Raw genomic sequence first — 15230 nt, forward strand, 5'->3', positions numbered from 1 at the left:
ATTATTATTTAAGTAGAAGAAACAGAAATGAAGCAGGTCACTTGTTTGTTGGAGGCGCACTCCCTTTAGAGACGAATTTAAAGGGCCCATGTTCGGTCATACTAGAAAAAAATCTGCCTGAAGACAAGCAGTAAAGAAATTCCTACACAAAAAATAGAGTGGACCATCAATTCCCTGAATTATTTCAGATCCCAGGAGCAGGCAGGTTTACTCCCTCTGCTAATACAAAGAGGGGCAGTTGTAGGAACTTAACTTATGAATTTAACTCATCAATTGCAAGTTTAAAAGTTTATATTTAGAATATATCTTACGTTGCAGAGAACAGCTGTTCAGGGAAGACCTAGAGGTCGAAATCCTACAAAACAATCCATATATCCTTTTATTGAAACAACAGAAAAAATGTAATAAAATTAACAATGTCTTTATGAAAGAAACAGAGTTAGAACCGTAAGGCCCTCTCTACCACTCAATCTCAACAATCTGCATGAGTATAGGATAGGTGAGATGATATGTAACTCATCATTACATGTCAGTCAGCATACATACACAAAAGGAAAATCCATGAGAATTTCACTGCATAGTTTAGCTGTAAGTGTGAGAAGAAAGTATGCTTAATTAATTAAACATTTTGTTTATCTAGTTCATTAAATACACAACGAACCCTAATCTTACAAAAGAAGTGCATAAGAAAACTAGCTGGGTTACAGCCTAGAGACAGTTGTAGGGCTGCTTTTTTGAACACTCAATTCTAACTGTAGTGTCACTCTATATCCTCAATGTAAATCTACGCACATGAGAAAAATCTGACCCGATGCATTGATGTACACCAATATAACACTCGCTATGCTGCATACTTCACTCTTCCTCAACACCATTCTGCTCAGTTTGAAGAAAAGCCATCTTATATGAAAGCAAAGCTGTTTAACTGCCTGTCCGCTGATATACAGTCTCAAGAAAATATTAAGAAAACACTGAAAAAGTGGCTTTTAAAACACCCATTTTATTCAATAAATGAATAAAAACACAAACAACTGCTGACATAACTGTGCTGGTTTATAACTGTTGACATAAACCTAATGTGATAACTGACACAACTAAATTGTTTTTTCTTTCTAATTATTTAGTATTGTATCTTTGATGCTAATGTTATTCTGTATGAATTGTACAAATAAAGACTATTGTCTATTGTTTGGTGAAGATGGCACTCAATTCCATAGTTTGGGCCTATTGATGAGATGGATAATCTTTGAAACCTTTTCTGAGTCTTTGTCAATCGAATGTAATTTTTAATTAACTTCCTGAAACTTAGCTCACCACTTTAAACACAGACGCAAGTAAAGTCAAAAAGACTTTTATAATAAGGAACAAATTCAGGACACATTAGTTAAGATCATTGCTAGACATGTAGTTCAGTATATCTTTTGAGTTTGAGTGATCAAGTACTGTCCTTACTACAGCTTAGATTTCTTTACAAAGTTAATTTCCTTCCATGTCTTTAGCATCTTAAGGACGAGGAGTGGTGAATGCAGCATTGTTTTGATTGCGCCTGACGTTCACCTGGACTGCAACATATCTGCGGAGCGTCGTGCACATTGCAGTGACTTGGTTGCGGGGGCGCTGCGAACCTGAATCGGACACTCGAATGCAAATAAATAAATTGTTATTAACTATATATTTTATTATATTGCATGCCAGGTTACATTCTTGAACATTTTTACATTTTATTATTTTATTTAATACCATTGAAAGACTAACATGGTTTTTACTCGTGCCATGTCAACAGCAAAACTAAGCAACGACAATTTATTATTAGACAGTGTCAATTTGGATGAGTCTGCTGAGAGTGTTGTTGTGAGGTTGTGTGCAGAACTTAGGAACATTGGAGCAAACCATCCAGACGTGGAGCTAAGTTGCATTGAGGTGGAGTTAAAGCGTCTTGTGGCGCTGCTGGATGAACAGCTGTGTGCGCGGCGAGACCTACAGGTTCAGATGGACGGGCTCAGTTCCGACGTCATTACCTTGGAGGAAAAATGCTTCATGAGGAAAAATGTTTGAGACGAACTGAACTGAACGACTCATTTAATGTTCAGGAATTATTAAATGATGAAAAAGAAACTCTTGTAAATAATAATTTATTGACTTCTAGTCTTAGTAAATTAGGTTCTAAGTTTAAAGATGTGACAAATGAGCAAATGTTACTTAGGTTAGAGTTAGAGAATAAGGATGCTGTAATTGATGAAATTAGTAAGGATTTAAAAACTTGTACACTCGAAAAATCTAATTTTACATCAACTGTTGAGAATCTAAAAGCTCAGTTAAAGGAAGCTGAAAACAAGGCTTGGTCTAGTAGTAGGTGGCTAGATGACAAAGTGTTAGACTCATATTTTGATGCTTTTAAAATTGACGATGAACTTTCGTTAGGAAAACTTTGTATTTAGGCCCAACCATAACCCAACTGTTGAAGCTTGGATCTGACGATGTTGTAGGGGTATTGTTGAAGGATTTGTCTTTTACATCGGCAGATTTCGCTTTTTGTTGTGTGGGTGACAACGAGGCGGTCCTTGCTGATGATGCTGGTTAGCACTGGAGCCTGCTTTTTATAGACATTAAGGCAAATGTCAGTTATCATTTAGACTCTCTATCTCCTTACAACTATGAAAATGCAAGGAAAGTTTCTGAAAATCTTAGTTTTAGGGAGGGTAGTGTTGTAGAAATAGGTTGTCCGAGACAAAAGAACGCCTTTGAATGTGGTTTAAACTTACTAGTTAATACTAGGATTATAAACCAAGGTTTTTGTAAGGGAGCAGCTTCGGAAGACACTGCTTTCCCTGAATGGTTTTCATGTTTCAATCGTAAGAACATAAACATGGAGATGATAATGATAGTATACTAGAAGTACAAGAGAAACATGTAAGCCTGAAAGGCGCGGTTTCTTTGTTTCCTGATGAAAATCTAAACAATGACTTCAGTATTGTTAACAATAGGGAATGGAAAACTGTTAAAACGAAGCAAAGGCGGAAAAAAGTAGCCATGAATCACTCTAGAATACATTGTAGAATTAGATATGATATACTAAGCACAGTTGAAACCGATGAAATAATTATTAAAAATGTATCTGGTAATGGAAACAAAAACCTGTTCACTGTACTAAAAAAAATCTCACCATCAAAACATGTTAATTGTAGGCTTGCTGTAAATAAATCATCTAATTGTGTAAAAATAAAGTGTAAAAATAAGAACAGAATCGTATCTAGTAGTGCCATATCGGAATCAGAGATGTCAAATAATAAGGATACCCTCACTGAAGCTACTGTTGGGTTGACTTTCAGGTGTGCGGGCTCTGGTGTTGCTGGAGGGTTGGAGTCAGGAAGTGTTGGCCCTCTGGGGAGCGTATTGCTGATTGGAGACTCTATGTTGAAGTACTCGGGTCGGGGATGCGCTCTTGCGGGTGCTGAAGTGGATGTGAATCCAGGTGCGAGAATCCATAACATTAAAGAAAAATTGATCCGTACATATGTAAATAATCAGCCAAAAGTGGTTTTTATTCATGTGGGAACTAACGACTTGTGCAAAAATTACAATGGTGGTGAAGGTTATAATGGCGGCTGGGGCAAGCGAGCGGTACTTCACACCATGGCCGATCTGTTGAATGTGGCGAGGCACAGTTTTCCTAATTCATTGATAATGTTAAGTGGGGTCCTTCTTCGTAATGATATCAGTGCACTGGCGATAGCTAACTTTAATGAGCAGCTGGCATTGATGTGCAACAATTTTGGTGTGTTGTTTGTGGATGCTACTCTTTGGTTGTTGAGGCGTCACCTTGCTCGTGATGGCAGACACCTGAACAGGATTGGCAATGGTCACTTTGATGTGTTTATATTGAATAGGGTGCATGAAGTCCTTGACGTCTGTGGGATGCCTGGAGGTGATAGATTCCACGAGGGTGTTGTTGTTGCCGAGTCTCCGGTGGAGCCTACTGTCTCGCCTTCAAGGTCAGAGGGATCGGCTATGTGGCCGGAAAACTGGGACGATGGCGATCGACGCTCACACGGTTTGCACACGTCAATATCCGTTCTATGAACACGGGCTTTGAAGAGCTGTGTTCAGTTGCCGAGGATTTTGCTTTTGATTTTCTGGGTGTCACTGAGACATGGCTTACACCTACAGTTTCTTCTGATTGCTTCAGGATTCCAGGGTATGGCTTGTTGCACAGTGATAGACTGCTGGAGATTGGTGACCGTGGTGGTGGTGTTGCTCTCTATGCAAAAAATGAGTTGAGTTTAAAGCAAATAATTCTTGACAATGTCGATGATAGAGTTGAGTATGTTTGTGGATCGGTTTTGTTGAGAAGTTTCAAGCTTTGTGTATGTGTTGTATATAAACCACCAACTGTTCCTTATTCTTGTTTGAGGTCGATCTTCCACTCATTGTTTGTAGATGAAATGCCAAGCTTTGACGGTGTGGTTCTATTAGGAGATCTGAATATTAATCTTCTTGAGTCTGATAAATCTGATAGTAAGTTTTTATTGAATATTCTCAGTTCTCTGAACCTTCGGCAGCTTGTAGAAAGTCCTACACGGATAACAACAACTTCTTTAGCCTTAATAGATCACATAATTTTAAATAATGAGATGGATGTCTCAAATATTGGCATTGTTGATACCAATCAATCAATCAATCAATCAATAATTCTTTATTCATTAGTTGTACAATACGGTACATCGAATAGTGTCATACATTACTTATAGTATATAAAAGTACTAAACATACTCAAGTTCCTCTATTGAATACAAAACTAAATCAATCAAATAGTTTTTTAGTTTTCTTTTAAATTTGTTAATATTATTTTTCATATTTATGTTTTGAGGAATATTTTTCAGAAATCTTTTCCCGATATACATAGTTTTTTTTCGTGTACATTTCAAGTCTATGATGATCATTGATGATTTCATTCTTATGGCGTGTGTTATATTTGTGCACATTATTTTCTAAGTTAATTTGTTGGCCATGATTGAATTTAAAATATAGGATGGTTTCATATATATAAAGTCCAAAAACTGTTATTATTTTTAATTCTTTAAAGCAATTTCTAACAGATTCTGAGAATTTAAGCTTAAGTATACTTCTAATGGCTTGTTTTTGCACCTTTAAAATGTCAGTTAGGTTTTTCTTAGTTGTGGCACCAAATATGGCTATGCCATAAGCAATGTGTGAATGTATATGAGCGTAATAAATGTGTTTTAGCACTTCAGTAGTACATAAACAAGACATTTGCCTAATTGCATATAAGCCAGAACTAATTTTACCAATCACAAATTTAATGTGCTCATCCCAGCTCAAGTGACAATCAATGATCAATCCGAGAAATTTAATTTTTTATGCATTTTCAATCTCTGAATCGTCTATAAGAATATCAAGGTCATAATCATTATTATTTTGTTTAGTTTTAAAATTAATGAATTTAGTTTTCTCATAATTTAAATTAAGTTTTTTGTTGTTAAAAAAATTGTTGTAGATTAGCCAATTCGATTGCTGAGATGAATTCAACTTCTTCTTTCGAAATTCCAGAAACCTTTAGATTTTTATCATCTGCAAATAAACACAACGTACTGTTTGCAGTATAAGATAGTTTGCTTTCAATATTCCTCAAATAACATAAGAAAAGAAGAGGTCCAAGATTTGAGCCTTGCGGGACTCCAATTACACTTTGCTCTAATTTAGATTTAAATCTTGTTAAAGTTCTATTTGTCGACTTATGAGCTATTTCAACAAACTGTTTCCTACCCGTCAAATATGATTTGAACCAATTCAGTGCAATACCTCTAACTCCAATATCATATAATATTGATAATAAAAGATGGTGATCAACACTGTCAAAGGCCTTAGAGAGGTCCATAAAAATTCCAATAACAACTTCCCCTTTGTCTATTGAATTTATGACTGATTCTATAAAACTTACTGCAGCTGTGACGGTTGATTTATGTTTCCTAAATCCATGTTGGGTGTCGTTGATAATATTGTTTTGTTCTATATAAGTCTTCAGTCTATTATATACTACTTTTTCATAAACTTTCGATATAGATGGTAACAAGGAAATAGGTCTATAGTTTGATTTAAGGAACGTATCATTTGCTTTAAATATCGGAATAATTTTAGCAATTTTGAGTAGATTAGGAAAGATTCCACTAACAAATGAATAATTTATCAAATGTACAAGAATTTTGCTTAGCTCTTCTTTAACTTCTTTTATAATTTTTAATGGCACTTCATCGTAACCACAAGTCAGTTTATTATCAAAAGAGACAATAATTTCTTGGACCTCCTTTACATTTGTTGGAGTTAGACAAAAGAACTTACTGAACAATTTCTCAACATCTCTTACAACTCTTACATCTAAGTCATTAATATTTAAACTTGTTAATGGTTGGACATTTTCGTTTTTTCTATTAGTCATATTTATAAAATAATCATTAAAAATGTTACAAACTATTTCTGGATTTTCTATGCATGCATTGTTCTCTTGAAGTACTATATTACAATTCTTATTTAGTTTACATCTTTTATTTCCTACTTCATAATTAATTATATTCCAAGTGGTTTTTACTACATTGGAAGCCTTACTGATTTTATCACTGAAAAATTCCCTTTTGGCTAGTAATAGTTTTTCCCTATAATTCTTGGTTTTTAATTTGACAAAACTAGATAGCTCTTCATCTTTAGTAGATCTTGCATATTTGCCAGTGTTTATGATTTCTTGTTTCTCCATCTTAAGTTCATTTTTTATCCACTTAAATGGATTATTTTTTATCTTAAACATTTTTATTGGAAAACACCAGTTAGAATAATAAGTGAAAACCTGATTAAAGATATTATATTTATCACTGCATGGAGCAAGGTATATTTTTTCCCAAGTTTCATTTTTTAGAAAATCTTTAAATAATTTTATATTAAGTGCAGAGAAATCTCTACGGTTTTCAATGTAATAATCATTGTGTCCATTACACTGTTTCAGATTTTTTATTTTTAAAATTTGCCCATCATGATCAGATAGCATTGTTACTACACCACTAATTTCCAAACATTCCCTTTTATAGTTTGTAGAAATGTTGTCAATTGCTGAACCTCGTCTATAGTAGATCATAGGGGAAAACCTATGACCGATCACAAACTAACTTATTGCGATATCCACACAAAATGAAGCCAAAAAAAAAAAATTTTTTTTTTATAGTAACTTTAAAAAATTTGATACCTCAAGGTTTCTGAAATTGGCGGCTGAAGCCGATTGGGACAGCATTCTCTTGAAGGATGATATTAATGATATTGTCGGCTGCCTGTCCGAAAACGTTATAAGAATATTTGATATATGCGCACAAATGGTCAAAAAGAAAGTAACAAAAGAGAGAGCTCCATGGAGATGTGTTGCAATTAGGGAACTGACTAGGCAAAAAAATAAATATAAAGCTATGTGTATCATAGATAATAGCGTGGAAGCAAGAAGACGATACTGCGAGGCAAGAAATAAACTGAATGTATCTATAAGGCCAAAAAGAAATATTACAATAATAATCTGAACTTAAAAAACTCGAAAGCTTTTTGGGCTACTCTTCGATCCTCGGGTGCATGGGAATCCAACAGGCAGGTGATGTTTATGGTTTTTCACCTGATGATTTGAATGACTATTTTTCTCGAATGGGTTGTGAAAAAAGAATCAGTGAGGAACAGCTGGAGTGTTATGAGAACAGTCAATGTGATAGAATTAAAAACAGTTTTTCATTTAAGACCATTACCGAACAAGACATAAAAAGAGTGATGAACAGCATCTCCTCTACGGCCTGTGGAGCGGACGGTATAAATATTGTAATGGTGAAGAGTCTCAGTCCTTTCTGTGTTGGTGTTATCACTCACCTAGTAAATAGATGCCTGGTGACTGGCTGCTTTCCTGATTCTTGGAAGCGAAGTATTGTCTTGCCTCTGCCAAAGTCTAACAATCCTTCATTACCCTCTCACTTCAGACCTATCTCGATTCTTCCAGTGGTCTCCAAAATATTAGAAAAGATAGTAGTTGAACAAGTTTCATCCTTTATAGAACAAGAACATGTCTTGCCTGAACATCAATCTGGTTTCAGAAAGGATTTCAGCACTTCCTCTGCTCTTGTGGATATTCTTGATGACATGTATTCTGCAGTTGATAGGAATCTCTGCTGTACCTTGACGTCTTTAGATTATTCACAGCCGTTTGACTTTGTCAATCACCGAATGCTCATCGCAAAACTAAAATTTTATGGGTTTGATGATGCCTCTGTAAGATTCTTTGCATCTTATTTAAGTAGAAGATCTCAAATCACCAAAATTCCTCTAACATACTGCACAGATCTGGTGGAGTTCCACAGGGCAGCTGCCTCGGTCCTATTTTGTTCTCCATCCATACGTCTGATCTTGCCGACACGATAAGGTTTTGTTCCCTGCACTCATATGCTGACGATTGCCAGCTATTGCTTCCTTCCCCATGCTCAGAAGCAAAAACGGCACTAACAAAAATTAACATAATTAAAAGTGCTAATGTGGTTGGAAAGAAATGGGTTGGAATTAAACCCAGATAAATGTACAATTTTAAATCTGAGATTTAATAATACCGGCCAATCTCTTCCCGGTGACGTCATGTTGAACAACTCGCCCCTGTCTCTCAGTGAAACTGTTAAGATTCTGGGTGTTAAAATAGACTCACAACTAGAGTTTACAAGTCATGTAAAATATATATATATATCAGAAGGTCATTTGTAGATTGAGGATTGTTTGCAGGCTGAGGTCGTTCCTGCCGGTGTCAGCTAAGCTCCAGATTGTCAAGTCATTGATATTACCTTTAATATATTATGCTCTCCCCGCATTTGGAAATAGTTTGACCAAAGAAAAATTATTAATTTTAACAAAGTTAGATAACAGAGCCATAAGATTTGTGTATGGTTTGAGGAAATATGACCATATCAGTTCTTATCGTAAATTGGCTCAAATTCCATCAGTACAGGACACTTGCAAAATTCAAACTGTGTCTCTTGTCCACAAGGTATTGACAACCAGTAGGCCAACATATTTAAAAAATAAATTAGTTGCCCAGTCAATAATCAGGGAGCGTAAGACGAGACAGGATGCCCTGCTGGCGGTGCCGCGCGTGCGCCTTGAAAGAGGGAAAAAGGGCTTTTCTCACTTCGGCCCCCAGCGGTACAACGGCCTGCCGCCTGAAATGAAATATTTAAGTATGAGGGCGTTTAAAGACAAATTTAAAAAAATGTTAGCTTAAGGAATATTGTTAAGTTATTTTTATTGTTTGGTTGTATATTGTATGTTTAGTTTATACATGACCTGAGTTATTTTGTAAAACAACATCAATGTTGAAAATCGCTCATGAATAAAGGCCTTTTTATTTATTTATTTATCTTCATTTGTCAAAAATGTGTCCGGTCCAATTCAATTTTCCAACAGAAGTGACGTCTGGTTGTAACATCCAACCACAGTGTCACCGTGCCTCACGCCTCATTTAAAGGGTAGCTAAATACAGTAGATCTCTTGTACTTTATCCAGTTGAAGCATTCCCTACCTGATCCTTACGATGACAAGACATTCCAACTTTAAGTGCAATTTGATCACAGTAAAAGTCAAGTTTCAAAGTAACTCTAGACAATTATCTAACTTTTTGCTTTGTGGAACTACAGTAATTCATACAATTCTTTGTTAATTTTACTCACTTTTCCACTCTAGGTGGCCGTATAATTTGACCTACCTACCATACTACCATTATAAAATTACTATTGCTAAGTTTAAATATAGAATTGGATGTTCAGACACAGATCATAATGGTGTTGGTTTTTCTTCACTTTGGTTCAAATGCAAACAAATGAAACTATATTTAACTGCTAAGAAGTATAATTTCTTTATAAATAACCCTCTTAATAAAATTAAAGTGTTAAAATGCCTCTTTCCCATAGATTGAACAAAAAGTACTCAGTATGAAGTCCTAAAATATCCTAATTCTCTCAGACAATCCTTCTAATATATTAATCAGACAAGCCTTCTTACATTCTGAAACCCGCAATGCATTTGTACATATAAAAGTACTCTATTATTGTTCATTTTATTCCATTTTAGCAATTAAAACTGATGGATGGTCATTTGTATAAAAATAATGAAGCTCAACTATGTCGAAACAGTAACTTCACTTGTCTTGAGCAGTTTAATCGACAAGCGCAAATTAATTAAGAACAAATACTGAAGATTTATTTACAACACTTTAAGCCTGATGAATAAGGGTTTTATTGGTAACAGTATTCGGTCTAGAATGCAATGAATATTCAGTGAAGTGAGTCTTATACTACTTTTAAAGTAGTTTTTTAATCAAGATGTATGTTAAGTGTTCAAATTTATTTTGTACAATTTGTTTCTTTTTTACTGTTCATTCAAGACTTCAATTACTAAGTTTTAAAAATGAAACTACTGTCAGTGTGACAAAAGCCTCTGAATCTAACTCGAATTTCAGTGAATTTCATCATTCAAACAAATCTTTTTTTAATCCAAAAGAAACATTTTACAGTACTAGTGTTTTCTCAAACACTAATATCACTTTCTGGACAGTTTGTCATGCAGCCTTTTTAAAGAAACTCAAATACATATCTGTAATTACCGATGATAGTGAACTATTAAACCCGAAAGATATTTACGCTGAATTCGGCCTTGTGGAATGGCATACGTCAGTGAGGTCCTTCTCACGTTCCCAAGCAGTCATTGTGGTTGTGAGATCACCAAAGTATCTAAACAATCTGTTCTACACAAAATCATCTCTTTGGGATCAAGAAGGAATATTTGTCATAGCCATTCTCAAATGTTCTGCAGAGATTAAAGTTGAAATGGCAACTCTATGGCATTTTTACAGAATTTTCAAGTATGTTCTGATTTGTGGAGAAACTGACCCTGCACTTTACATTTACAAACCATTTGTACCTACTGGAGAAAGTAAAATTGTTAAAATCAAGTCACTGTCTGAAATATCGCACAACATCATGCATGGAGTGGATAACCTACATGGAACGGTTTTGAGGGTGGTGTTGTTCCCATGGGTACCTTCTGCAGTGACACACCATGGAAAATATGTTGGTGGAATGGATTACAACACTTTAGAAACACTTAAAGAAAGGATGAACTTCTCTTCCATTACCTTCCGACCATCCGACGGCCATACATTCTCTCATACCGGGAGGAACGTTTCTGGTTCTATTAGAGACATTGTTATGGGAAATGCAGACATATCATTTAATGGCCACTTTTTGCTTGACTATAAAATCAATGAAATAAAATTAACCCATATGGTCTTTATGGACAAGATATGTTTTGTTGTAGCAATGCCTTCATATAAATCTCATTATACAGCCATCACAAATATTTTCTGTCCAAGTGTTTGGGGCCTAATCACTTTCCTGTACTTTATTATGATTTTTCTCTACTACGGAATTCAATATATTGTCAGATCCAAAAATCAAAACTATAAAATGACAGATTTATTTTTTCTATTTTATGAGCTCTTGATTTTTGGAGGATCATCATCAATCAGAGCAGATATTATTTCAAAAAAGTTTCTACTAGGTAGTTTGCTCATAACTCTGTTAATTCTAAACAATACGTTCCAGAGTTCACTGGTGACGGTCCTTAGCAAACCTGTCCGCAACCCATTCATCAATTCCTTAGAGGATATCATTAATTCCAATTTAGCCCTCCAATCTGAACGGGCAGAGTCTCTCTGGTCCGATCCTGATTTTGTACAGTTACTCAACACTCTCAGGAAAAGAAAACTTAAGGAGAACAATTTTGTAAGATTGGTTAGGTTTCCGATAACAAAAATCCAGCTTTACAGGAACTATGTGGTATACAGAAAAAATATGACAGAATATTTACACACAGTGCCGGACTGTATAGTATCTTACTTTCTTGCCTATGTGGTACCAAAGACATCACCGTTCTTGAATAAGATCAACTCTTATCTATTACGGTTCCAAGAAAGTGGACTGCATCTTCAATGGTTTGATAATGGGACACAGTACATTCTGTTAAGGACATATTACCCTCTCATTAATGAACATTTGGTTGAAGCTCAAGCCAAAATTTTTACTATGGAAGATCTGGCTTTTGTTTTTACTCTTCTATTAATTGGACTTTTCTTAAGTGTTGCAGTGTTCATTGTTGAACATATTATAGGTGACAAGTGTAGGAGCAATAAGAATAATTATTAAACACAGTATAGAGCTTATCACAATAAATGTCTAAAAGAAATGAAGTGTGTCTAAATCACCACAGACTCGAAAGTTTGTACTGCATTTCATTCTAATGTGTAACGCACAGTATTCTACAAATATCCTCAAAAGCACCAAACCATTCAAGAGGAACTTGGTATTTTAAGTAAACTCGTATGTATTAATTATTAACTGTTGCTTTTTTTTAGCCAGTTTAGTAGATGATATTATTTACATAAATAAACTTAAAAGGTGTTTGAATATTTTTCACTCCTTTCTCACGAAATTATTCATTTAGAACCATACTCTTCTCTCTATCTCCTTCTTCCATAAAGAAACAAATGAAACCAATTTAGAAGAACCAATGTTTTTAAATTACCGAAAGTATTACACTTTTGGGAATTCTTCTCAATGAATTTTATTGTTTTTATACACTATTTTTTCCATTATACTGAGTAATGTTGCATATTTCAAATTATTGTCAGTTTGCATGTGTTACTCATTAACTCTAAAATTCTATTTTCGAACCATTCTGTTTCAGGTAAAAACACAAAATTTCAAGAAAGTTAAACCAAAATCTGAGTTAAGTTCGCTGAAGTAAAAATTCTCAGACTATCTTTCAACATTGCATAACAAACAGATATAAGTTTGTACATTTTACATTGTACCGCTTTATTTTCCTGTAGGCTTATATCAGTCATATTTTGTTACTGACTGATATTGCTCAGGAATTCACAAATTTCCTAGAGGGTTCAATTCTGGCTGGTTTACACCTGACATTAGAATCTGCATGGACTATTAAAAATTATATAATTTGATCAATAGATCTAGTTTCCAGAGTGAGATGGGTTGGAGTGGGATGGGTCCTCCTAGTGTTTTTTAGTAAGCCTGCACATTCCACTTCGACTGAATCTCCCCTTATCAATGCAGAAAAAATTCCCCCCTCCCATTAACTTTCAAACAAAAAAAATATTAACCAATATCCATGGGAGGAATTATAAGCCTAAAAATCATGACTTGGGATATATGAGAACTGTAACTTCCAAGCCTAATGAGGAATTGGGAGATAAGTTCACAGTTTTAAATGTAAACCACCAATGATTGAAAATGCTGCTAAACCAGAGCTTTCTATCTAAACCCATTACAAAATGGCAGCCTGTCAAAGTTTTAATTTTAAAAATACCTTAAAAACTAATACAATCCAGTAGTTTATCAGATAATAACTTATCTGTGTTAATAATTAAATAACACAAATTTTAATTTTAATTCATCAGCTTGACAGATGTTTCTTAATTAATAGCATCCAGTCCATATTTCTTAAGTCTGTGATTATCTAAATCTTCTAGTTACGTATTATGATTTCTTTACTTTCATCCAGTCATCTCATAAATATTTAATGATTTGAGAACATTTATATAACACATAGCCTATTTTAAATAAATTGTCTAAATATAAAGAAAGCTTCGATGATTTCTAAAAGAAAATCATTTGTATCTTGTAGATGAAGGCTTTTTTTATATTTATATTTTTTTATCTATAAACCATTACTCTCTTACTGTGTAATATTTTCAAAACATAAGTTTTAAACAGTACTTACCAATTAAAACATGAATTTCAATTGATTATTAAACTAAATGTTGTTTGCAGGATTATTGGAAAATGGAAAATTTAATGCAATTTATAATAAGTACACACTTTTAAATATCATTAAACTTAAACAAACATTAAACATTTTATGTGAAGCATTTTGAAATCAGATTTAATCTTCAGAGGAAACCACAAATACAGTTAATATAATAAATGTTCAATTTATCAATATTAAAGACAAGGAAAATAGCAGATGTAAAAATAAAACAACTCAGGAAGTACAGAATGTAAAGAAAATTTGTCCACTGCTCTGACGATTCAGTAAAACCTGATGGTTTTCTCCTATTATAGGGAGAGAGTTATAAACTCATCCTGACTCTTAAAATTACATGAATATTTCTTAGTAGTCATAATTAGCGACTATGTGAAATGAAATGAAATGAAATGAAATATGCCTTTATTCAAGAGGCGGAGTTAGGGCTATTTAGCCCTCTCTACCACTCAACCTCACATAATATACAGATATATATATACATATTTACATTTAATGACCTTAAAACTATAACAAATTCCATTTTAAATTTAAATTTAACCAAAATATATACTACTATGTAATAATTAAAAATCAAATTTATCAGCTGAAAAACTAACACACTATGTGCTACTAACATAAAGGATATGATGCATTAAAATATTTTGTGTTCTATTAATCAATATGAAAAATGTATTGTTCAATAAGTAAAACATTATTTATTATGAAAGGATGCAAAATTTATGGTTTTATGATAAATTAGTAAGATTAATTTAGTGAGGTCATGTATTATCAAGCAAAGTAAAGTTTGAAAATGTATTAATTACATTTGTAACAATTATTGCATTTCTAGCTCTATGATTCTTTTTTATCCACTTTTATTTGCCATATTTTACTCGAAATTTTAAAATAAATACTTTGTAAGTTTTTTTTGTTCAATGTAACTAAATTGGTATACAATGGACCATTATAACTACACACTTAACTAAGCTGTGATGATAAACTGTAAGTGTATAACTAAAACCTGTCATGCATTCAAACAATTTAAAGAGTTTGGAATGTTTGAACAAGGAAAATAATGAGGAGAAAACAGTAGTGTCCTTGATACAATAGGGTTTTTATGTAGATAACTTGTTAGTCGGAAAACTATGAGAAGAAAGATCTAGACATGTTTCCTACCAAGCAGATAACATTCTTTGCATCATTATGTTCTTTTGTAATTCTAAACGTTAGTGCAAAAGTTATTTTTGAACCTCATAAAATAGTTAACCCAACTGGATATTTTTATGAAAAAATGTCAATTTCTAGCAGTTTTCACAGCTTTAACACACTTTTTCATC

At 33.7% G+C, this 15230-nt stretch overlaps 1 protein-coding gene across 1 annotated transcript; it reads left to right on the forward strand.

The window, feature by feature from the left end:
• The first annotated feature begins 11048 nt into the window (after window positions 1–11048).
• On the forward strand, window positions 11049–12416 carry LOC124355428. The gene has a single exon (XM_046806604.1). The coding sequence runs from the start codon at window positions 11049–11051 to the stop codon at window positions 12270–12272; it is 1224 nt and encodes a 407-aa protein (XP_046662560.1). The 3' UTR covers window positions 12273–12416.
• Window positions 12417–15230: the final 2814 nt, after the last annotated feature.

Source organism: Homalodisca vitripennis, chromosome 1, assembly GCF_021130785.1.
Source record: "Homalodisca vitripennis isolate AUS2020 chromosome 1, UT_GWSS_2.1, whole genome shotgun sequence".
Classification (NCBI taxonomy): Eukaryota; Metazoa; Arthropoda; class Insecta; order Hemiptera; family Cicadellidae; genus Homalodisca; species Homalodisca vitripennis.

Excerpts from the sequence above, each read along its gene's own strand:
- LOC124355428 (XM_046806604.1), top strand. The coding sequence starts at position 11,049 with ATGCATGGAGTGGATAACCTACATGGAACGGTTTTGAGGGTGGTGTTG.